At 37.5% G+C, this 25,593-nt stretch overlaps 5 protein-coding genes across 5 annotated transcripts; 2 read left to right on the top strand and 3 right to left on the bottom strand.

The window, feature by feature from the left end:
• Positions 1–12,692: 12,692 nt before the first annotated feature.
• EAF02_005035 (uncharacterized protein) lies at positions 12,693–13,498 on the top strand (the record flags this gene model as incomplete). Its single annotated transcript, XM_038901083.1, has 3 exons — positions 12,693–12,709; positions 12,813–12,854; positions 12,994–13,498. 3 exons carry the CDS (start codon positions 12,693–12,695, stop codon positions 13,496–13,498), a joined length of 564 nt encoding a protein of 187 aa, XP_038759595.1.
• A 1,133-nt stretch (positions 13,499–14,631) lies between these two features.
• Positions 14,632–16,568, bottom strand: EAF02_005034 (uncharacterized protein; the record flags this gene model as incomplete). The annotated part of the gene is made up of 2 exons (XM_038901082.1): positions 14,632–16,131; positions 16,230–16,568. 2 exons carry the CDS (start codon positions 16,566–16,568, stop codon positions 14,632–14,634), a joined length of 1,839 nt encoding a protein of 612 aa, XP_038759594.1.
• A 207-nt stretch (positions 16,569–16,775) lies between these two features.
• EAF02_005033 (uncharacterized protein) lies at positions 16,776–19,012 on the top strand (the record flags this gene model as incomplete). Its single annotated transcript, XM_038901081.1, has 2 exons — positions 16,776–18,572; positions 18,627–19,012. The coding sequence occupies 2 exons, from the start codon at positions 16,776–16,778 to the stop codon at positions 18,876–18,878; spliced, it is 2,049 nt and encodes a 682-aa protein (XP_038759593.1). The 3' UTR covers positions 18,879–19,012.
• A 547-nt stretch (positions 19,013–19,559) lies between these two features.
• Positions 19,560–21,023, bottom strand: EAF02_005032 (uncharacterized protein; the record flags this gene model as incomplete). Its single annotated transcript, XM_038901080.1, has 1 exon — positions 19,560–21,023. The coding sequence occupies one exon, from the start codon at positions 21,021–21,023 to the stop codon at positions 19,560–19,562; it is 1,464 nt and encodes a 487-aa protein (XP_038759592.1).
• Positions 21,024–22,025: 1,002 nt separating this feature from the next.
• Positions 22,026–24,723, bottom strand: EAF02_005031 (uncharacterized protein; the record flags this gene model as incomplete). Its single annotated transcript, XM_038901079.1, has 3 exons — positions 22,026–22,603; positions 23,227–24,287; positions 24,467–24,723. The coding sequence occupies 3 exons, from the start codon at positions 24,721–24,723 to the stop codon at positions 22,026–22,028; spliced, it is 1,896 nt and encodes a 631-aa protein (XP_038759591.1).
• Between the last annotated feature and the right edge of the window lie 870 nt (positions 24,724–25,593).

The following is a 25,593-nucleotide window of genomic DNA, read 5'->3' as shown; positions in this document are numbered from 1 at the left end:
GGATAAAGATAAGTCGCTAGTTCTTATTCGACGTTTTGAGAATAAGGCTTATAAAGTAAAGAGACTTGTTGAGGATAAGCAGTACAAACTCGATCTGCTTTTGGAAAAGGAAAAGGCCAGGAAGTGTACCGGGTCAACTGGAAGAGTTCAATCTCTGGCTAAGAGGAAGAAATGAATATATTTTTAGCTGGCCTTTTAATTTAACTCTTTGATTCGTGTACTGATATCCTGTAGATTGAGTATTAATTGAAAGCGCTTGAATTTCTGTTGAGATAGATTCTTGGTTAATCTGTTTGCTATCATATCGGCAATGGGTAAGTAAATGATATTGAAACTTCTTTTAGCGTATTCTTAATATAACTATATATTCTGTATATCAATATACCTGAGTTTAGTAGTAATCTATTCATTTTCCCCGACTACTAGGCATATTGATTGTACATTATCACAGAAAATAATTACTGGTTCTTGAACCATAAGATCGATCTCTTTCAAAAGATATAGAGTGGCTATTGTTTCTTTTACTGTTCGTTCTATATCTAATAATTCTGCTTTGGTTGTAGAAGTGGTTATAGTAGATTAATATAATACTTTTCAAGAAACTGGTCCCCCGAAGAGTGACATAACATACCCTTGAGATGATCTTCTAATTTCCTTGTCGTTTGTAAACGATACGTCTAAAAATACTAAAAGTTAAGGGATTGGCTGGGAATTGTATTTTATAAATAAAAAGCAAGTATTCTATAAATATATAATACAATAATTAATAGCTTTCATATAATTAGAAAATGAATTAATAAGAAAATAATTTAGTTAAGAAACTGCAAATACAATATCAAAGCGGATTATAATTACTGTGTATAGTATTAATCCTACCTTTTCTTGGTATTCCTTGATTACTGATATAATAACTGTTCTATTAAACTTGATAAATTCGATAATTAACAGCGATATATATATACTATTTCTATTGAGCTTAAATTTCTTAACGATCTTTTCAATATAGGTATTGTGTGCTAGCTAAAGTTTCTTTATAGATCTGTCTTTCAGAACTCTGATCCCCAGAAATCATTTAGTATCACCTAGATCCTTGAGCTTGTAAGCTGATTTGATCTGATTAGTGATCTTTACAGTATTAGGTTTGTTATTCTTATGATATATAATCTGGAAGTTATCAACGAAAAAGAGAATTAGCATGGTGTGTTTTTTATTGAAATAAATGCATAGTTCTTCTGTGTATCCAATCATTCCAATTAATTTCAGGGTTGATATAAAATCCTTAAACCAAATAGATGGTAAATCATGGAGTTTATATAAAGTTTTATTAATAATTACCTCCTTTTTTGGTTTCTTAAATCCATTAGGTAGTAAGTATACTACAGGATTGCTAGTTGAATTGCGCTGTATGTTCACAAAAGCGTTAACTATATTGTATTGCTTGGTCTCAAGATTATACTTCATAACTAGAAATATTACAATACAAAACGATTGACTCGCAAGTATTGCTGTATATATGCTTTCGATTATAGTTTTCTTTTGTAGATCTCCCTTTACTATAAGATGTGATCGGTATTGAGTAATAAAGTCCTGATTATTATTTTTATAATTGAATACCTAAACCAGTGGAATAGGTTTAGTAGACTCTGATTCAGAGTCTATCTTACACCACGTTTCCCTTGAACACAGGTTATCGATTTCCTTTTGATAATTAGTCTTGAACCACAGTCCTAGGATGTGCTTGTCAAGCTGTTGATATCGACTTGGGCATTTGGGCGCTTGAGAGAGGTGAATATGTGGATTATCTTCTGAGTTTGGAATCATTGGATCGGATAGCTGAACGTTCTTCATTGTAATCGTTGCAGCAATCACATTATACATTGTTATGAAGAAGTGTTTCTTCTCTTAATCCTTGATTTTCTCGAGATTAGGCCAAAAGGTAGAATAGAAATTATATAGGGATTTGTGTATCCTACTATAATTTCCAGAATTGATTCTTAAACAGGCGAATTCAGAAATGTTGGTATAGAATATACCATTCTGTTTGTATCTCTTCCAAAAAGGATTCAATCATACTTGGTCTAACTGATTATCTGTGAATAACTGATATTGAGATAAATCCAGATTAACTTTAGGAATCTCTATTATCATATTACAAGCTCTCTTTCGGAAATGATCGTCCTAAAAGATTGAAACTTCTTTTGATTGCTTGATTGCTTTTTGACTAGATAATTGCTCTGGCGACTCAAGCTTCTTTATAGTGTATTCTGGATTTGGATTCCAGTCTATTGCCTTTCAAAAAAACCCTGTATGATATCGGGTGTGAAGTGAATGATCAGCCAATAGAAAGCTAGGGTTACTTTCATATTTCACTTTGAATACTACAATCGGAACCCTTGTATCCTCTGTATTCATTGCCTCCAAACTATCATCACCTTTTTCGATGAAATTCTTAGGATCAGGTATTGTTACCTCCTATTCCTAAACAGCTAAATTCATGGGTTCGCTATATCCTATCCACATTTAGGTGTTGTAATCTATAGGAATAATAAAAGCTGGTTTTCTATTCACATCTTCTAGTATCGGAGTAATATATAATTATAAGTCCCTATTATCTCCTGATATCGGAGAGCTGTCTAGTGATCCGGGGGATAATCGGATAAACTTCTCTTTGCTCAGTATTTTATCTACTTTCTGTTTTCTATTCCCTAGATGATTATCTTCTTTAGAGTTCTCAGAGTATGAAAAAGATGATTGATTATTTGAAGTGTATACAATAAATAAATCTAGGAACAATAGCTGGCCTACCAATACAATAAAGATATCTATATTGTTATCATCATTTTCGATAAGGATTCCATCCATATCTATATAATTAGTAATATCCAACAGTCTAGCTGATCACCTCAGCTGATTCGCGGGTATAGCGTTAATCTGTTAGTTAAAGTAATTCTGTTTATAGGTAAACGTTTTATTAAAAACAATATTCCGAGAGACAATAACCCGATTGAGTATTGGTATCCAGATGTGGTAGATCTGTGTACTAGGAATATATCCAATTAAATACTTAATGTATACTCGAGGATTTGTCTTATACCATTTTATTAATACTCCAGTCTTATATTCCTTATTCAAGGGGTACACTCAGCATCTATATCTGTAAATTAAACTTCAATCAGGCCGAAGATTATCAGTAATCTTGATAATAAGTGACGGATTATTTTCTTTTAGATACAATCGGAACCACTCATCTAATACTTGATTTGGTGATTTGAATGATCTTGCCTTTAGGGGATTAATGTTATAGAGATAGGTAACAGCCATTATAGTCTTTACTCAGAGCTTGATTGACAATCCTGTGGATAATTGCATTTTGATTTGCTTAGTTACCAACTCTTGCTCCGCTTGCTCAGCTCCTCCATTAATCTCGTAAGTATGGCTAGGGGAAAGTTCAAGCTCGATTCCCTTAATCTCAATCCATTTTTCAAATACTATATAATCTATAATTCCGATAACAGAGGTGTTGTTGTTTTGTTTGATTACTACAATCGAAAGTTTGTACTTTCTGTAAACTCAAGCAAAGTAACTCTGGATGATTAGGAATATTTTATCATGGGTCCTTCTTACCAAGAAATAGCTAAATAGCTTTCCGCTATACATTTCTTTAATAACCAACAGCCATATTGCTCCGTTAAATACACAAGGAAAGTCAAACAAGTCCCATTGTATCTTATAAAAAGATCTGGGTGGTTGACAATCACTAGATACTTTGGAGATCACCTGTTTTGCATATGTACATACACAATCAGAGCATTCTTGTCTCAGAGAGCCTTTGATCCTTACTCCTCTCACAACAAATATCAGGTATTCAAGCGCTTCCTTTTTAAGATATCCCGCTCTCTCATACCATAATTCTGCTTGATCCTTCCTTGGGATTAGAGTGTCCCTTGATTGTCTAAAGGATTTGTTGATCTTACGAGAAGCAATAGGATACATAAGATTACAATTTGAAATTGGAATAAAAGAATAAGAAAAACAAGGCTTCATTTCTAAGAATACAAAATTGCTGTATTTAATACATTGTGCACATACCTCACTCTCCATCATATCCCCAAAGCGTAAAGTAGCATCGAAACCATTAAACCATAAACCTAGTTTAAATAATCGTGCCTCGAAAACAATATTGACATAGAAACCAGAAATCAGAACAATATCTATAAGGATCAGATCCTTACCATTAAGAATACTTTTCATCGTTTTCTAGCCTCTTCCGACAATTTGGTAGGATACTAATCCTGAGTCCACCTAATCATCCTCGAAGGATTGATAATATAATTGGTTATCCAAAAGAGATATATCATTGACAACATGCAATGCTCTATAGCTATCAAGGAGGATAAAGTCATAGAATTCAAACTCCGGTTTTGAAGTCGAGTTGGTTGCAAATACCTTTAGCATGATAACACCTATAAATTTGTCTGGCATTCTGGTAATAGATAAAGTGGTATTATAAGATGATTCTTTTATCCATCCCTTACTCCTAAAAATGTTATAAAAGTACTTCCACTCGTTTATAATCCTTTACCTAATCTCTTTGATCTGATCTATGGAAAGAGTTGTATTTGAATAATCAACACATTTCCCAATCAAAGCAATTTCCACTTTGCTATAATTCTCAGGATCCCATTTATAAAAGTTACACCTTTATCTATCTTTCTTAGATATACAAGGACATTTTGTTTTCCCAATGTTTTTATCAGAATGGGAACCCTTGGATTAATCTTGTGAAATTCCTTTGAACAGAATAAATGATTTAGGCTGCTCGATAGTATAGATTCCTTTTGCTTTAGGTAATGCAGTATCGCGGCTTACAATACCCCCGAATATTATAACTACCTGTTGAAGCATCTAACATTTTTAATTTAAGTAAATCTTTTTATCGATTTTATCGATTTTGTGTTGAGCTTATGAAGGTGCCATCCTAATCCCAATAGCATTGAGAAAAGTGTAGGTGGCTAATAGTCCATAAGTGTTTGAAAGTCTATATACGGATACCTTTAAATAGGCAATACAGACAAAAAGACCATTGTCCTCCGCAAGGAGCCCGGCTGGTTCAGTGGTAAAGTGATCGGGCCACTCTCCCACTGTTCTACGACCTAAGGCTATAGCGACGAATATGGGCCAATCCCCATCTTTGGGATCCACATGGATCCACTCTATATGCCGCCTCATAGGCCACCTTAGTGTGGACCTCATAACACAGCTCCTCTGAGCTTCGACAATCTACCGCTAACCCTAATAGAGCTTCTCTATTATGGGCCGCAAAAGCGATCGATCGAGTGCTGAGGAGGAACTAGTGATCCCCCCTCCAGCCACCACCACTGCGCCTATGCGCCACTCCGCTATCAAGCAGAACCACCGTTCCGGCCGCTCCTCTTGAGCGGCCTAATAGCCGAACCCTCCGCTCCTCTGGAGCACCATCACACACACACCCGCTTCTTTGAAGCGGCACACCTGTACACACCGCTCCTGTCCATAAAACATGGTTCTATGACAGAAGTAATTGTACAATCAGAGCGCTCCTCTCCATGAGCAGAAGGAAGCGCTAGGAATATGGGGCCAATCAAATAGCCCTATTTGCGAACATTACACTGGCTTGTTTAGGATATATAGAAGGAACTGGGTTTACCCTATGAGGTTTTACTAGCGTGCGCATCAGCGCCTTTCTGTATTTGTAACTCTAGATCTAGTCACGTCTTTCATACCCCTCGGGAGGTCCTCCACAAGACGTTAATCACTATAAATAAATAAAAATAAATAAATAAATAGGCAATACCCCAATTCCGAAACTATTTGATCAAATCAATTCATCCACTGAATATCTGAGCAATCAGTATACAATATTCAAACTGAACAATTATTTCAATGATTTAATAAGATGGTACCAGTTTGTTATAAAGCGAAAAAATTACTTTATAAAATAACTAAGCCTTTAATCCCTTATTTAAAAAGGATAGTTCCATAAAATAAGCTGAATCAATGGTTGATTAGATCTATTTATAAACTTATCAATAGAATTTATACTTATCATTATATATCATTTTCTCATTACAATATAATCTATCAAGAATAATAAACAAGGGAATTATATTGATAATGGATATAGATATAGGCTCAGATAATGATGGAGAAGTAATTAGGTGATTAATTGATTTCTTTATTTCTATATCCCCATCTTTGCTTTTTCATTTAAGATACTTAGTATAGTATTCAACAAGCTCTATTTTATAGATATACTGCTTAACCCTATCCTATTCCTATCGAGTGCTCTCGAAAGTTGAAGAAATAGATAGAGCTGCAGTCAGCTAATCGATCACTTCGAATAATGATTCTAAGAAAAGAAAGGCTAAAGGATTTGTCTTTAATAGAAGTTCAGGATCAATCTTATCCCAAATATCTTCTAACTAATATTTAACCCTAAAAGCATTATACTAGACTGGCCAATCCGATTGGGTAGTAAGATATACTGATAGATATGTATATTGCATTGATATGATTGATCCGGGTATTTGGATAATGAAAATTTGGATTTTCAGATATGAATCGTAATATACCCACTTTTGATTACAAAAGTGGTTTATAACAAGATAACTGTATTTAAACGCGAACCGGGCTTATAACTATTGTACAGGACAATAGTATATCACGATGGAGGGGAATGATTGGACAATAATGGTATAAGTATAAGAATGTGTATATCTCCTCATCTATAATTAGAACTGATCTCTTCTTGTAGAGAAGAGATCGGATTATATACTAAGTAATCTTTGGGTATCGATTATGGGAGCGGTGATTGGTCCTGCGGTCAATCTGGTTATCGTTGTTCCGCTTCGGAGTATTCTATATAATGAATACCTGACCATCACATGATCTGATCCACGTGGTCTACAACACCGTTTCCGTTACATTTATATATTTGATATTAAATTCATACTTCTTGAGATCTGTTTGGAGGCCAGTGGACTCAAGTCATTCGAGGATATGCTTAATGTATTCTTTGTATTCATTTTCGTTTTTAGAATATATAAGAATATCATTGAGGTAAATAGTATAAAAATCATCTAAATAGTCAAATAGGATATTGTTCATATATTGTTAATAAATCACAGGGCTATTTGTTAGTTTAAAAGGTAAAACTTTGCATTTGTAGGAACTATATTGAGTATAGAAAGTAGTGTATTCTTTGAAAACTGGATTTATATAAATACAATGAAATACTTATCGAATATCTAATTTGGTATATATCTTTATACCAACAAGTTGTACAAGTATTTCATCAATAAAAGATAAAGAGTACCTATCTTTATATATTAAAGAATTAAATAGTCAAAAGTCTATACAAAACCTTAAGCTTCCATTCAGCTTTCTTACAAAGAAAATCGGTATTACAAATAATGCTTGACTGAATTTTATAAATCCTTTAATAAAGTTTTTTATAATATATTTTTTAATAATCTTAAGCTATTCAAATAATATTTTATATAGGGAATTGTATTTGAAAGCTTTTTTACCTTTTTCTTCAAATATAATCTTGTAATTGTATAATCAGGAAAGAAATAGAATATTGAACTTATATTTAGAGAATGCTTGGTAATATTGCTAGTAAATTTTAAAGATCAAAGACTCCATCTCGATATTTATAATAACACGATTGAAAGTAGCGATAATTTCTGATTTAGAATTATTTAAGGTAGTAATTGCAATTGAGATTCGATGATTGTTGTTTTGATTAGATTTGTAAATCGAAATAACATTATCAATCTTTGTATATATAACTATAAGATCTCATAATCCTTGTTTCTCTTACAAATAAGTTAAAATTGAATCGGCTTGAATATATAAATATCGAATATATTAAAGATATAAAGCGGGAGGGATTTGTAAATAGATTAAATAAAGATTTAATTGAAAGTAGATTTCTTTTTCAGATTAACTAAAACCTAAGCTTCAATCATATCTGAGATTATTATATTAATCTTTTGGAAGAAATAATAAGTATTTTAGATACAATTAATACTATAATCAATTATCCATTATTAAGTTGGTGGTATATCTCTTTTAATTGGATATTCCGATTGTCAGCATCTTTTTATTTCAAATAATTGATTCTGGATTATTGAAGATTGTTTCTGGTTAAAAATATATTTTTTGATAAGAAAATAATAAAAGAATATTCGAAAAATTATTCAAAGCATCGATTAAAACAATCGACTTTAATTCGAATCTTTATTAACCATTTATAATCTAGGATTATATTATATAAACCTAAATTGATAATAAGAAATAACAAATAAAACTATTATCGAGTATCAATCATGAAATTAAGAAATATGAAATAAGTAATAGCTTCATTTTGTACACCATTATAGCTTTTGACTTTAATTGGTGATTTGAATAATATGAAGTGGAGTTTGAATATAGAGAATAATAATAAAAGAAGTATCTTATCAATAAAAACGAAGCTATTCGCTCTGGAATTTATAAGAAATTGAATATTATATAAATATCCATTTTTCGAAAGTATATATAATAAATTTATAAAATCATTTCCCATTAGTTTTGTTAAATCAAGGAATCTTATATCCCGGATTGTATTTAGAAGGGAACTTCTATCTAAACATATTGATTTAAATATTAATCTTTAGCAATACAAGCAGATTCGACAGCTTCCACTTGTATTTCTTAGTTTATATCCTCCTCGATATTCTCTTTTATATTATAGAACTTTTTGTTTTCTCTAATCTCTTGGATCTCGGCTATAGCATTTATATTACTTATATATAGCATGAAACTATAATTCATTTCTAATATAAAGGCAATAATATTATAATTGAAATTGTTTTCTAAAAATAGAATATTATTTAACTTAAAGGTTTCTATATAGCCAATAAAAATACGAAAAGGATATTGAATATAAAACTGAATAGATAGATTCGAATTATTTGATAAGTGGAAAGTGCTTCTAGGGGTAATCGATGAATCGGTGTTACTAGATAGCTTTCTAAAAGGTATTTCTTTAATTATTCTATAACGATTACATTCTCAAAGCGTAACTTCGAGTTTATCGATTTTAGTAAGCTTAATAGCTAGATTCTCGATAATATAATATTTGTTGATATAAAGGTTAATAGTTTATTAAAGGAAATCGGATATTTTTCTTTCCAGATTGCAAAAGAGAGTTATCGGATTGGTGATTTCCACTTGTATAACTAATAATCTAAACCTGCAATACTATACTAGGAAGTTTTTTTGTTGAATATTATTAAACATAATCCAGTATTCGTATTCAATTCGTATATGATCGGTTTTGGCCGGATTCTTGTAAATAACTACAAGTTGATTAATCAATTACTATCCTATCAAACAAAATACTTGAGTATACAGCGAAAACATATATTTTTATACCTCTCCTTCTATTTAATCTACTATATAAGATTGTTGTTACACTTCCGAGATAAACGAATTTTCATAAAGTTCGAGTTGTTTAATAATTAATAGCTGTTAGAGACTTGCTTTCAACTCCATATTATCTTTAAGTTTGAATAAAAGATTAATGAGCTTCGGAATATACAAACGCTTTATTGTAGTGGTAAATGAACGAGAATAGAGTATTCGATAAATTTGTGGGTTATTTAGCAAAACGATTAGATTTGAAAGGGGTCTGCTATTAATACTCAAAAAGGATCGTCACGAAAACTGACTTTATAAATAAAGATTTTTCTTGTTCTTCCTTTTCCCAATAATAAAAATACTCTTTCAATAAAATCAACTAAAATATTAGGAATCCGGATTTCGCGATTTGCAAGGGAATCTGCGTGATATTGCTATCGGTATCTTGAAGGTTGAGATGGATAAGCGATATTAAAACTATATTATAGCAATTTGTTTTTGAATCTTGCGATTTTGTTTTGTAAGTTCTCAAAATCTTTAAAGATCAGCATTTGTTCTTTTTATAACGGGAAAGTATACATCGACATACTACCCTCGAGAATTAATACCTCAATTGAGGAGTCGTTTTTAGGCTATTTACCCTTTCCACATCTACCAATATTTACATTAGAACTGTAAGAACTATAACCATCGCTCCATTGAGATTAACTATCATCGACTGGAGGTGCTCAGCCAACAAGAAGGGGAGAGCAATAAAGTCCCTTTGAGGTAAATAGATCGAATATAATAACAATACTTATAACTCTATATATTAGAAGTTTATTATCTTCCATCAAATAGATTTATTCGGAATCAGCCCTTTTCCTATAAGTAATATCGAATATCCTCGATATACCCAAAAAGATATTATGGTTATAAAGTATTATTTGATCAGCCACCAAATGACCATACAATTGTATAATGAATTATAAATAATATAACACTTTGCCTTAAAAGAACTACAAGAACAGAATACAATTTATTCTTAGAATTTATAACTACAGAATCAGAAGCAAAGCGCTTATAGAGCGCTCCTATATACTAGCTATATACACGTGATCGTACACATACGCAAGCGCGCACGTGAGCGATCGCAGCTGCGATTGGGTGCGATCCGTGACACTCGTTCGCTTAATAGTAGTCAAATGAGTGTATTCGGCTTCTAAGCTATACTCGCTTAAATTGCGGGGCTTCTCGAAATCTCACTCCTCTTATGTGATACGAAAATGTAAGGCCATTAACTAGAGGGTATTATTGGTGATGCTAGTGCATTATAGTGTGTTTATGGAGGTGCACAAAATATATAACAGGGTTAAAAGATATAAAGAAGGTAATTAATGTGTAGTTGATGCGAAAAAGAAAGAGGAAGATATATATAGTGTATCACGCTAAAAGTGATATCACCGATAGCATTAAGCTAATTGGGTTTATATAGGCATATTCTCTCGTAACACACCCCCGAGATTGCTGACTAGCTGGTTGTAGGCAGTAATCTCTGTACTAGCCTCATTGAGTCATAAATACGCAAATCTCTTCCTATCTCTATATGATGCTAAATCTAGGTTCTCTTTTGATTGGATATAATTAGTATTAGGTTCTCTCTGGATATATCTAATAGGCTAAGCGAAGATAGTGGGGCAACAGAGCAGGGTCCTCACATTAGCTCCAATAGGCCAAGATCAGATGACTAATATGGGTTTGTTGAAATACCCTCTTATAAGTGGGCCTACGAAAAACCATTACAAGAGAGTACAGTAAAGTGAAGAATTATGTCACTGCGCTATAAACACATACCGGGCTTATAACTATCATGCTAAAAGTGATATCACCGATAGCATTAAGCTAATTGGGTTTATATAGGCATATTCTCTCGTGACATAGTGTATATGTGATCTTAGCATGAACGGCTTGTTCTCAAAGTAGATTCATGGAAATCTATCTTCAGTGTAAATCTTTAATCTATTTGATTATGAATGTTCAATCTAACATTGATGTGTTTTTATGATAGGACTTACAATCTATCGATATTCATTAGCGAGTAGTATCTAAAGTATCTGAAGTATCTGTCTGAAAGTTATCTAAGAACAAGTAATCATTGCATAACATAGACAGAACAAATGTATCAAGGAATTTATTTGTGTTTTATTACAAGATAGTATATTTTTATATTAATCATTAATTGTAGATAGGAATTTTGACTATTGTCATCTGAAGTTTAATGTTTGTAGAAGATAGTTATCTCATAACAGCTCTGTAGATATATTAATAATATTGTCTAAAGATACAAAGATGTAAAGTCAAGATCATTCCGTGGATTACAAAACTTCAGATTCAACTTTGGGATCTCACTCGAGAGAAACAATTGCTTTTTAGAACAAGAAAAACACACTCACAAGGTCTCGGCTCATAAGACACAGCTTAAAGATAAAAGAACTTTGTAAAACTTTCGAATTTTGTAATGTTAAAGACCTAAATCTATGGCCGAGTGCCAGTAGAGTAAACTCAACTGTCAACTTGTTACTAAAGTTCTAATAACTATCGCCGAAAGACATGTAGTAATCTTCTAGCTGTTATGAAGACACTTAAGACATTTTAACTGAGTTTGAGGGATATAAGAGAATCTTTATCTAACTGTAAGAATGCCAAAGACACACCAAGTAGTTTCCATAAGGTTAAGAGAGAAATAGATCCATTATTTGACAAATTAAACATATCCATCAAAGCAATTAGATGGATACAATTACCAAGTAACAAGATGACTCAAAGACAACAGATACAATTAGACAACTCTCATCTCAGACTCACAGAACTAGATTATCCATAGGAATAAAAATCCAATTAGTTGTTTCCAAGTCACATGATTGATAAACTTCCCATCAACATAATGTCTCCCCCTCGAGGGGCATTTCTGCTAAGCGACTAAGCAAAACCTCTTATTGGTGCAATAGTTGAATTAATCAAAACACATGCTAATTCACGTTTCTTGTTACCTTACTGCATTTCTTGACCTACTTTGAACTCTTCAGCAACAACAAAGATTAAAAATTCGAGTATTTACTCGAAATTCGACATTACTCCCACGCAATCTTTGATTCTTGCTGTTCTGCTTCCTTTCTCTGTTTTTACCTTGCGCCTCTGCCATCTTCGTGCTTCTCCATCACCGCATTGCCTTCCTGGTTCTTTCGGTGCTTCGTCCTCCTGCTACAATGGCAGATATTCAACCGTAAGAGCAACTGCTTGATTTATTCGATTTATGCAACCTTTTATACTAGATTCAACGTTTGATAATAACCTAGATACTGAGCTAATTATTTTAATTCATCTAGCCAATTGCCTGCTAGTGGTGATGATTCTGGTTCCGATGCAGGGTACGTATTATACCCTACTACTACTTCTTCTTCTTCTTCAATGCGCGCCATCTACTTGTCAATTTCTACAAGCTAGACCTAATCCTTTCATCGATTTCAACCGATTCTACACAATTAAACTAACTAATGTCTCAAATAGCCCCCCGGTACCCCTGGCACCCACCGAACCCACCCCAACTTGTGCGCGCTGCGTGAAGAGAATGGTCCTCGATCCTACTAAGAGCTGTGTGCTCCATCAACAAAGCCGGCGTGCTCGAAAAATGAATGCCGATACGAAGTGCACATACTGCCAGTGCCAACGGGCAAGATGTTACAAGTGCCCTTCAGCACTCAAGCCGGAGATTTTGGAGCTTCAACAACGAGCCCGGGACTACAATACCTGGGTCGATGGACAAAACCTACTTCCGCCTGCTCTTCGTAGCACCTGGGTCTTGCCAAAAGAGAAGATGCCGACTCAGTGCCCCACCAATGCACCAGATGTTTACAAAGAGCTACATAGGGCTCAAAAAGTGGTTATGAATGGGATTCCCAGAGCCCAGAAGGGTATCTCTGGGTGGAAAACCATGAGGAAAGGTATCAAGCATGAAATCATGGGACTGAATCCTGTGGTTAGGAATGGTGACAACCGTGGCTACTGGTGGTAAATGGGGGTAGATAAGGCCTTGGGAACCTATTTGAAAGTTACCTAAGGGGATGGGTAGATAGAGGCTTGGGAACCTGTAAGTTACCAAAGGGGACGGTTGAGTGGAGTGGAGCGGAGATAGAATGGCTTGGGAACCATAAGTACCTGTAGGATAGATAAGGGAGATGGATGGATGGGTGTATATGGGCATCGTATGGATGCGGCGGGGGAGGCCAGCAAAGACGAATCTCTACCTGTACGTGGTGCTGGCTACGAACCTGAGTATGACCTACTTGTACTTACCGACGTTGTCTTCGGATTACTGTTGCTTGTATGTATAATTGGTCATTAGTCAGAGCCAAAGAGATAGCATAAGGTAGTGTATATGAGTAAGATGAGACAAATGGAAGGGAGAATTGATATCGCTCGCTCTTTATCCAATTGATTTGGTAATCAAGAGATTTAAAAATGAAGATGTGGATCCTTCACATCCATTTATCCTTGACAATGAGGGTATGGCTATAAGGGATCCAATTCGAGAGGTTCGGATCGATGCCATTTCGTTGGATTGATCATGGCGGGCAGATAAACCAAATGAGCTTGACTTCATACTAGTGGCTCGTTGATGAAAGGCAAAACATAGACATGGTAGACATGGTCTGTATTTAATGTTCATTCAATCGATATACAACGTTACATACAGGGCCCAGATGGCAACTGAGCCAGTGAAAGATGTCATTTGAGTGAGTTTGGAGATTGATTTGAATTTTTGCTTGAAACGGAAAGAATGTTTATGGTAGAGAAGATTTTTGAAGAGCATGTCAACGCAGTTTTAAAAGGAGTATGAAGCACGCGGGATTGAGTATCGTCGTGGAGTAGACTTGAGATTGGTTGTAAGATGAACATTTGGGCGAAAGAATTATGTAAACTGCTGTCAACATTATCATCAGGTGATGAATACAGGATCAATTTATTGGCAAGCAGTTGGTTATTTGAAACAATCTTACATTCTTCAATTCTCGCCCAGTCATTGGATAAGCAAAAGCTCTGCTTGTTATGGTATTGTAAAACACCTATCCGCCCCCAAAACGCCATAATGATGCTCCTTTCCCGTCAAACTCCCTTTTCCATCTTACAGGATCCGACCCACCTTCTTTACGCTTTCTTTGGCAAAGCAGGTGGACCCATTTTACCAGCACCAGAATCTACTTTCTTGGGAGGAGGTCCCATACTGCTATCACCACCATTGCCAACTTGAGTAAATGTTCCACCTTTGAACCATTTATCTTCTTCTGCTGCCCTCTTTCTCTTCATTTCTGCTACTCTCTTTGGATCTACCAATTCTAATCCTTGAACTGGCGTAAATGCCAAACTACTAGCAGTTCCTGCACTAGCTCCAGTACTAGTACTTAATCCTCCTACACCTGATGCTCTTAAGCCTTTACCCCGTAAATCTATATTACCAGCCGATTGACCAAATCCTCGAAGTGATGATGCAGAACCACTCATAGGAGTTGAAGTACCCCAACCTTTGTTCTTTGCGGAAAGTTTGGCCTTTGTACGTTGATCTATTTGAATATTTCGGATACGACCGTCGTTGCCTTGTCCAATCATACCCATACCCTTAGTTCCATCACCAGTACCATAACCAACTTCTTTCTCTTCCTTTCCAAATGCCATTCTATTTTGTGCTTTTCTCAGATCGGTCATCGCAGTTGCCGCCTTGGCTAATCGAGCACGTCGACCACCACGTTTGCGTGCAGGTTTATCATCTGGAGCTGGCAATGCGCGAGCACCTTTATTTGGAGGGGGCTCAGTGAGCTTTTCGAGTCGAGTGATACATTGTTCTTTCAATTCTTCACCTGTAGAACCATCTGGACTATTATGAACGCGATCAACTCTTGCGGCTAGGACAACTTTAGCGGAGACAATACGCATAGCTTGTTTCTTAAGATCATTGGGAATTCCTTGAATGATAGGAGAATGATAAAGAAATCCTTGTTGGCGAACTCCGACATTAGTAGCAAAACCCGTTCCGGATGATTTATTGGATCCTAGAGGAGGAAGATTGCATGCAGGTGTCTTTGCTAAGCCTGTCAAACCTCCAGCGAAATTGAGTAGTTGTGCCGCTGTAAGAGATCCAATGAGGGCTGTAAGATTTGGAGCGAATAAGTTCATGCGTGATTGAACATAATCAGTTAAAGTCTTTTTCGCTTTGTCCAATGCAAGAGTCATATCACAAGCACGAAGTACTCTTTCAAGTTCATGAGGTGACATTTCTCGACCCTTTGTAGTGGTTGCCTCGACCGTAACAATCATAACAGATGGACCATCCAAAACGGATCTCAGTGTAGCACCAAGTCGATTATCCTTCGATGTTTGAAGCGTCTTGATATTTTCCGAGTCCATAGGTCCATTCCCAATAATAGTGACAACTTTAGCATAGTCCAGTGGATTGGTGACCAATGTTTCCAATTCCGGAAATCGAATCGAATAATGATCTCGTATGAACTTGTGGACTAGGATAATTTCACTATCGATAGATGTCGACAAAGTGTTTGCTTGCGTTAAGAGATGATATTCTGGGTTGTCTTCGACCGAGCCTACGAAGGTTGTTTGTTTATCGGGAGGTAACGATTGAAAATGTGCGATTTTCTGTCAAATCGAGGAAAGAGTCAGGGCTAAGACACGAAAGAGTAGATGTAAACCATAGGTCTCCAAGTTGAGAAAGGGAGAAACATAATTCTACTGACCTCTAAAACTGGTTCCAACGTTTTCATCAAACCTGCTACACTCCGCACATCATCCACTCCACCAAGTTGCATCTTTTCAACTTTCGCTTTGGTCGCCTCCTCATCTTCTGCAGTATCGATAGCACCACTAGTCATTCCTGCCATCTCATCATCCTCGTCGACTGCTTCTTCATCGCCATCGAGCTCCATTTCGCTTGCGCCTGAAAGTCCTGTCGCGTTCCCATTCATGCTCAGGGCGACCTCGTCAGGGTCGGCAAAAAGGTGTGCATTATCCTCCCCTTCACCTTCGGATCCAGAATCCTCAAAATCTTGCAATAATTCATCTGCGAGAGTCGACATCTTAAATGTAATGCTGTTTGCTGTAGTTGGCGTGTGAAGGTATAGAAAATCGATTAGAGAAGAGCTCAAGCCGGAAAGGCGGCCGCTAGCGTAGGTACAGATAATATTACTAATCAATCTTTTTGACTATCGCGACACCTTCAAGTCTTGAACGCGAACCAGAATCATACCAACTGTTTCGTCAAGAGATTAAACTCTATCGCCACCATGGAGTCTGAATATGAGAAAGCTCGAGGACCTCCAAAGGTCAAAAACAAGGCCGCCAGTGCCATCCAAATTTCAGCAGAACAACTTCTACGAGAAGCTGTTGACCGTCAAGAACCAGGACTTCAAGCACCAACTCAGCGGTTTGCTGATCTCGAAGAGCTTCATGAATTCCAAGGGAGGAAAAGAAAAGAGTTCGAGGACTATGTGCGGAGGAATAGGATTAATATGAATAATTGGATGAGGTATGCGCAATGGGAGTTGGAACAGAAAGAATTCAAACGAGCACGATCCGTTTTTGAACGAGCATTAGATGTCGACTCAACATCTGTCACATTATGGATTCGATATATCGAGGCGGAGATGAAATCGCGGAACATAAACCATGCCAGAAATTTGTTGGATCGCGCCGTCACTATTTTGCCTAGAATTGATAAATTGTGGTACAAGTATTGTTACATGGAGGAAATGCTTGGTAATATTCCCGGTACACGACAAGTCTTCGAAAGATGGATGTCTTGGGAACCGGATGAGGCAGCTTGGAGCAGTTACATCAAATTGGAGAAAAGATATGGCGAGTTTCAAAGAGCTAGGGAAATCTTCCAAAGATTTACCATGGTACATCCCGAACCAAGAAATTGGATCAAATGGGCCAGATTCGAAGAAGAGTATGGAACTAGTGATTTGGTTAGAGAGGTATTTGGCACAGCTGTCGAAGCTTTGGGTGAAGACTTTATGGATGAGAGACTCTTTATTGCATATGCGAGATTTGAGGCAAAGTTAAAGGAGTACGAACGCGCAAGAGCCATTTACAAATATGCCCTCGACCGTATGGCACGATCAAAGTCTATTTCCCTCCATAAAGCTTATACGACTTTCGAGAAACAATTCGGTGATCGTGAAGGTGTGGAGGATGTAATTATCTCAAAACGTCGAGTTCAATATGAAGAGCAGGTAAAGGAGAATCCCAAAAATTACGATGCGTGGTTCGACTATGCCAGATTAGAGGAAACTTCAGGGGATGTCGATCGAGTTCGAGATGTTTATGAGAGGGCCATTGCTCAAATTCCACCAACTCAGGAGAAGAGGCATTGGAGGCGTTATATCTATTTGTGGATTTTTTATGCTATTTGGGAGGAAATGCAGTCAAAAGATGTTGAGCGAGCGAGACAGATCTACCAAGAGTGTCTGAAATTGATACCCCACAAGAAATTTACATTTGCCAAGATTTGGCTCATGAAGGCTCAATTCGAGATTCGACAACAGCAATTACAAGCCGCCAGAAAGACTTTAGGTCAAGCCATCGGAATGTGTCCTAAAGATAAGCTTTTCAAAGGTTATGTTGAGCTAGAGATCAAACTTTTTGAGTTCGTGAGATGTCGTACCCTTTACGAGAAACATATCGAATGGAATCCAGCTAATTGCCAAGCCTGGATTAAATTTGCTGAACTGGAACGAGGTTTAGATGATCTGGAACGTACTCGTGCGATATTTGAATTGGCAATCAGTCAACAAGTTCTTGATATGCCGGAATTATTATGGAAAGCCTATATTGACTTTGAGGAGGAAGAAGGCGAGTACGATCGTACTAGACACCTATACGAGCGATTATTGGAGAAGACAGATCATGTGAAGGTCTGGATCAGTTATGCACATTTCGAAATTAACGTTCCAGATGATGATGAGGAAGAGACAGAGGATGAGGAGGAGAAACCAGTTAGTGAAGCTGCAAAAACACGTGCAAGGAAGATCTTCGAACGTGCCCTTAAGAGCATGAAAGATAAGGATCTTAAGGAAGAGGTATGTCACACACTTGATCCACATTTTCTAACACAATATCTAACGAATTCACAGCGTGTTTCTCTCCTCAATGCTCATCTTTCCTTTGAACGTACTCATGGTACAGAGGAAGATATCGAGAAAGTACAGAAACAAATGCCAAGAAAGACGAAGAGAAGAAGAAAGCTTGATGATGATAGTTATGAGGAATATGTCGATTACGTTTTCCCTGCCGATGATGAACAAACGAAGAAATTGTCGAATTTCTTGGCAATGGCTCAAAGTTGGAAACAAGCTGGTGGAACGATTAGCGGTGGCGGAGATTAAAATAAATTTTAATGACGAGGTTGGAAGAGTCGAACAAAATTGTGTATGTATACCTAGGCCGCCATCAAATGAACTGACGATACTTAATGTATGGTACGTTTGAAAATATCACCCAGAACATTTTCTGCATCAGTGTATGTTCCCATGGTTTCTACTTGTTTGGACGCTTTTAGTTTAATTTCATTAAAGTCTTAGCATTATTTGTTTCGGGTTCAAAGCGAATAGACATTCACGTTGGGTGGACTCATTGGCATCAGAAGATTGACAACATCTGGAAGAATCTTCAGAAAGGATTCGGGGTTCTCTCTGAAATTCAGATCGCCAAGACCATTTCGACCCAACAGTAATTTGATCATTCAAGATTGGCATTATTATCAAACGGCTCCCGAGAGATTCTGGCCACCAACAAGTCGGTGTCATTGTGCAGGATAGAGTTGGAGAACGTAGTGGTGATTGTTTAAGGTAGGCGGAGAGAAAGATTGAGTGATATTTGTCCGGATAACTCAAACAATCTTCCAATCTTTGTTGGATTTAAAAGTGTGGTAGGTAATGAAGAAATGGATCTACAACCCGAACGATTCAAAATATATAACTTTTCATGTTCACAATTTGTTCTCGATCTTGTCACATCCCATAGATCCCTGTTTCGATAAAGCGTCCTGATTATTCTTCATTCACCTTTCAATAACTCGACAAAGCTTTCGCCCTTAATCTTGGACCGTACCGCCATATACCCAACGGTGCTGTTATGCCAATGGCAATAGCAACAAACGCCAATGTGCTATTTCCCCACCCATGCCCCAACACTTGATACATCTTCGGCGCAAACAAAGGGAAACCAAAAGCAGTCAAGCTGCGCAGAAATTGTGATGCAGCAGATGCTGAACTCGTATGGTCTGGATATGAATCGATAACGTATGCTTGCAATGCTTGTCCACCAATCTGCATACCAAAACATAATACAAAAGCTCCAAGGTCGACGATTATCCAAGGTGCATGCTTTTGAGCTGCCCACCCATACACTAGAAGCCCAAGTGGTATGAGGACGAATGCTGGTATCATGATCGGAACCCGAAATTCCGGCATCTCGACACCATCTGCGCGTTGTTTCATTCTGCGGAAGACGAGATCTAATAATGGCCCTCCAATTTGTGCTCCCACTATTTCTCCAAGGCACATGGCAAGATAATGAAGGCCACTTTTGGAGATAGACTCGTGGTATTCTCCAGTCCAAATATCGGAATAGGTGGAAAGAGTAATATAGGCGATGCCATAATCGAAAGCCGAAAGACAAGCCTGGACTTGAATAATTGGATGGAATAGAAGTAAACGAATGGGTCTAGAAAAACTTCTCATCAATACCCAGGACACTGATCTTCCTTTCCTAAGTGCCTCATCCTCTGTGTAATAACGCGAATTCCCGGTACTGAGCCTGAGCTCTTTAGCTTTATGCCGAAGAATTGTCGGACCATGAGTTTCTCGAAACAAAGGAATCGATATCACGATCATTATCGCCTGAAAAATTGATGTTGACCAAAACATCCACCTCCAGCTCGTATATTCCGTGATGTAACCTCCAATAATAGGACCAGCAGCTGCACCAAGCAGTGGTAACAAGGAATAAATCCCCAGCGATCTTCCTCTCTCATCAGATCTCCAAACATCTCCTAGAACTCCACTTCCTAAAGCATAAATAGCACTAGCACCAAGACCGGCCATCAATCTTGCAGCAATCAATAACCCCTTCGTGTGCGCAAATCCACAAACAATATTCCATATCAGGAACCATATATTGGTCGTATGTAACACAACGCGTCGTCCATATAATTCAGATAGCGGACCAATAAGTAAGGGACCAAAGGCTGTGGCGAGTAAGTAAACGGACATAGCCATAACAGACTCAAGGGAAGTCATGTGGAGCTCAGATGCGACTATGGGAAGTGCAGGTGCCATAATCGTGGATACAGCAATTCGGTTGAATCCGGTGGATGAAAGAACGAGCGTAGTGAGCCATTTCTGGTAGGTCGGCCAGCATTTTGGGTTGGTAGGATCTTGGGGGACGGTAAATGCTACGAGATATTCAGCGTCAGCGTATGTCGTGGAAGTCTTCTCGGAAGCTTTCTCGGGGTCATTCTCAGGATCCATTTTCGAAAGCCTGCGTTATGAAAATCGGGCTAGCCGTCGTGGTAAGCTTTAGTATGAGGTTGTTCGGAATAAATTAAAAGTTAAGCTGATGATTTTTCATTCATGTTATGGTTCATCTCATAGTATATATGCATCTGACGATACTCTAGGAATAAGCTGCTGGGCCTACCTATTCCGTTATCCTAGATCCGTGAGTCTTACACCGGTCTCTGCAAGGAATTTGACAGTTAACTTAGACGAATGGTTGCATGTTTAATATTCATATCCTAGAGAAACTGTCTACGATGCAGAGAACATCTTATCCATATTGCCATATAATTTTTTATAGAAAATCATTCATTTTCCCGAAGGAGGTTTTCCTGCCGAAAAGCTCTTCTATGAAACTACCATGTAATTCTATATTTGGTCATTCGATTTTAGCCTTTTCAAGACTTTGGCTTTTACTAAGAATCCAAAACTCAAGGGCAAATCGCACACCAAAACTTCCCGAGGAGAATTCGTGCTCATTCATCTCGCTTTTGCTCCCACGGAATAAGCGGAATAGCATATACGGAGTACGGAATAACAGTGAGGCGCTAGGACCCACACATGTATCGCATCACGAGAAGGGTGCTAGATATGGCAAGCAATATATTGATCACCGGTATCTAAAGAAAATGATTGGATTGTGATCCTCTGATTGATAAGATATGATTAGATTGTAAAATTATCTGATCTTTTCCTTGCATTAACGCTAGGCAAACATGAAGTAGCCGAGCTCTAGACTCCAATTCGACTACCAGCAGCGAGCGACAGCACCTTGCTTTATTGTGGGACAGTTTCGAAAACAGAAAGATCTTCATTATCAAAATCTCATTATTGAAAGATATGTCAGGTTTCAACGTTTGTAGTTGGGCCGATCTAGAAGCCATTAGCCAATCCTACAGCAACGTACATTAGCTAGTGCTATCATAAGATCTGTCAACTTGAGTGAGCTCACTAGAGATTATTATCAAGCATGCATCATTCCCGGTAAGCTCGGAGTTTTCTGTATCTAATCAATCGCCTTTTCTGGGGCGGCGCATTTGATGGACTTTCTCCTGCTTGGCCCTCCTCTCTTTGTCTTTTCAATTCCTCTTCTCGCTGTCTTCTCGACCCCTCTTCTCGCTGTCTTCTCGACCCCTCTTCTCGCTGTTTTCTCGACTCCTCTTCTCGTTGTTTTCTCAACCGCTCCTTTTGTTGCTCCTCGGTCTGCTGCTTTCTGGCTAATTGCTCTGCGGCTTGCTGCACTCTAGCTAACTGCTCTATCGCTTGCTGTACCTTGGCTTGCTGCTCTGCGGCTTCCTGCTCTCTGGCTTTCTGCTCTCTGACAAACTGATTTTTGCCTATCCGCCCTGTGGCTAAGTGCTTTTTGGCTAATTGTTCTTTGGTTGAGTGCTCTTTGGCTTGCTGCTCTGCGGCTTGCTGCACTCTAGCTAACTGCTCTTTCGCTTGCTGTACCATGGCTTGCTGCTTTCTGGCCTCCTTCTCTCTGGCCTCCTCCTGCTTCTGGCCTCCTGCTTTCTGGCCTCCTTCTCTTTTGCTAATTGCTCTTTGGTTTTCTTTCTCCGGTCTCATCGCCATCATCATCATCATCATTATCATCATCATCATCATCATTATCATTATCATCATCATCATCATCATCATCATCATTATTATCATCATCATTATCATCATCATCATCATCATTATCATCATCATCATCATCATTATCATCATCATCATCATCATCATCATCATCATCATCATCATCATCATCATCATCATCATCATCATCATCATCATCATCATCATCATCATCATCATCATCATCATCATCATCATCATCATCATCATCATCATTATTATCATCATCATTATCATCATCATCATCATCATTATCATCATCATCATCATCATCATCATCATCATCATCATCATCATCATCATCATCATCATCATCATCATCATCATCATCATCATCATCATCATCATCATCATCATCATCATCATCATCTCATCATCATCATCATCATCATCATCATCATCATCATCATCATCATCATCATCATCATCATCATCATCATCATCATCATCATCATCATCATCATCATCATCATCATCATCATCATCATCATCATCATCATCATCATCATCATCATCATCATCACTATCACATCACTATCACCATCACCATCATCACCATCATCGCTTTCTGAAATCTCACTGAGAGCTTCTCCCCCTTCAACCCGTTCAAGAATACCTTCCTCATATGTTACCTGTAACTCCGGTCTTGCCCAATCTTGCAAACGTCTATACGTCAAACGTATCGTATCTTCAGCTATTGGTCTTATATGGTCTAATATTTGAGCTGCAGTCCATCTCTTTTCTACGTCCATTTCTCTTGGCTTTTCAAGCTCGTTAGCCAAAACTTTAGAAAGATGTGGATCGCATAAACCCCAATTCGGCTTCTCCTTTTTATTTTGCTTTCCGTCTACTTCAGTTCTCTTTGGTCGTCTACCTGAGTGCGACAGAATGTAAAATGACATCCCGACACACCAAACGTCATATTTGGCACTTAAATAAGGTTCTTCGGGCGCCCCGCACACCGTGTTTCCCGTGTCATGCCAGCGTTGCTCTCCATATGGCACATAGGTGGCTTCTCCGAAGTCCCCAATTTTTACAGTTGGATATGTGTTTGGTTTCCCAGAGTCCTTCAAAAATATGTTGTCCAACTTGATATCAAGGCAAATAACTTGATTGCGTGAGTGGAACTCTTGTTTCTTATTGAGTTCGTGGTCACCATGAAGGAAACTAAGAGCTTCCATTGTCTGCATATAGACATGCCAAATGAACGCTTCTGGTATTGCTGCATGCTTGTATAATTTTGGCATATTTTCTGGTTTGTGAGTCCATACAGAACCTTCGGGCTCTCCTGAGCCCCAGCGTGGTCTATCATAGTACTGCGTCACAATGTTTTCCAAATTTCCCCAATCACAATACTCAAAGATATGGCAGTGGCCGTTATCTTCTGCTTGTTCTAAGTCGAAAAAAGCTTCTAAGTTGCAGATAGAAGGATGACTAGAACGTATGTACTGCAAATAACATTTGGTTTCATTGAACCGTTTAGTCATTAAATGCCGTTCTTTCATTACTTTCGCGGATATCTTCGAAGCCTCAGAAGAAGGTGTGACAGGAGGGGTCTTGGCTCCCCTCCACGCTGGGGGTGTCATCATTGGCTCATCGTCATTTTCTCTTATAAGCCTGCAGGATTTGGGAGTCAGTATTGCTTGTGAAGACTAGGCTTTGGAGGAAAAATGAGGTGTTCGTGTCGTGCAGGGCATTAGAAGAGGTGTGCAAGATGAAATATAAATGTGCTATTTTGAGCCGAAGAATAAAATGAGATAAAAAACCAAAGGGATTAGTGATTGCGTTAATCTTACTGAGTCTTCATTGCATATTGAACCTTAGTCTCAATATTCTCAATAAGGTATACTGCTCCAAAACCGCCCTCGCCGATCTTGCCTATGATTTTGATATTTTTGTTTGTGAACCCTGCGGTTGGTTTTCGCCATTTGTTATGACGAAGAGGCGCAGCTGTTTGATGTATAGCACGCAGAATGTCCACGGCAGCCTGGGTATCTTCATGAATCAATCTTCTCTCGGCTCTTTCTTCTCGTCTTTCCTTATCTTTAGCCATTTTATGCAATAGTTTTTTCTCTATCACACATATGAGGGTTGAAATGACCAGAGCGAGTCTTTAAGTAGTCTTCGAAATAATTGTAAATCGGGTGCACGAAACGAAATACGCAATATTCGTTTTAAATTCATTCACTATGAAATGCCTAATGTGCAGGCCGAGATTTCGAGGAAACCACGTTCGGATTTCGATTTCTTGTCAGAAATTTTGTTAAATCCAACGAGACGACAGGAAAATCAACCTAGAATGCAGCAGATATTCAAGAAGTGGAACAAAGCCACAAAGGAATATCTACGACCTTCGCCCAAAATCTCTATGGTCAGCTTCATTGTACTTTTGTATGGGCTTTGTTATCCAAAAACAATCGATGCTCATGGCATAGTGTTGTTGTTAAGGATTAATGTCTTTGTCAGTTTTGCAGTTGCACAAAATTATGCAAATGGTAAAGATGTTCAATTCCTAAGCCGGAAAAACCAATGTAGCGCCAGTATCCAGAAATTCATAATTACAATACCAGAGAATAATTTGTGAGTCTAGATGGGAGGTGTTGCCTAACAATTTTCTATGAACTTTGACAATCATAGCCTATAACCTACATGATAGCTCGAATTAAGAGCTATGGAGATTGAAAGGTCTTGTTGTATGAATTTTCCAAACTTGATGTAATTACCTATGTATTATCTTGAACACCTAAAACAACCACTGGGTATCCAAAAGGATCGTTTCATGAAGCACATCCAATATTAAATTTCACATCAAGACATATCATTTCATCATCTCAAAGTAAAACACTCCAACTTCTTCGGCCAATTCACCGTCACAGCCTCTCTGTCCATAATTTCATGTGCATAACACTCTCCTATGAAACTC

This window comes from Botrytis sinoallii (genome assembly GCF_014898435.1).
Source record: "Botrytis sinoallii strain Bc 23 chromosome Unknown BSIN_007, whole genome shotgun sequence".
Taxonomy (NCBI): Eukaryota; Fungi; Ascomycota; class Leotiomycetes; order Helotiales; family Sclerotiniaceae; genus Botrytis; species Botrytis sinoallii.
This window is presented reverse-complemented; position numbering and strand designations above follow the sequence as displayed.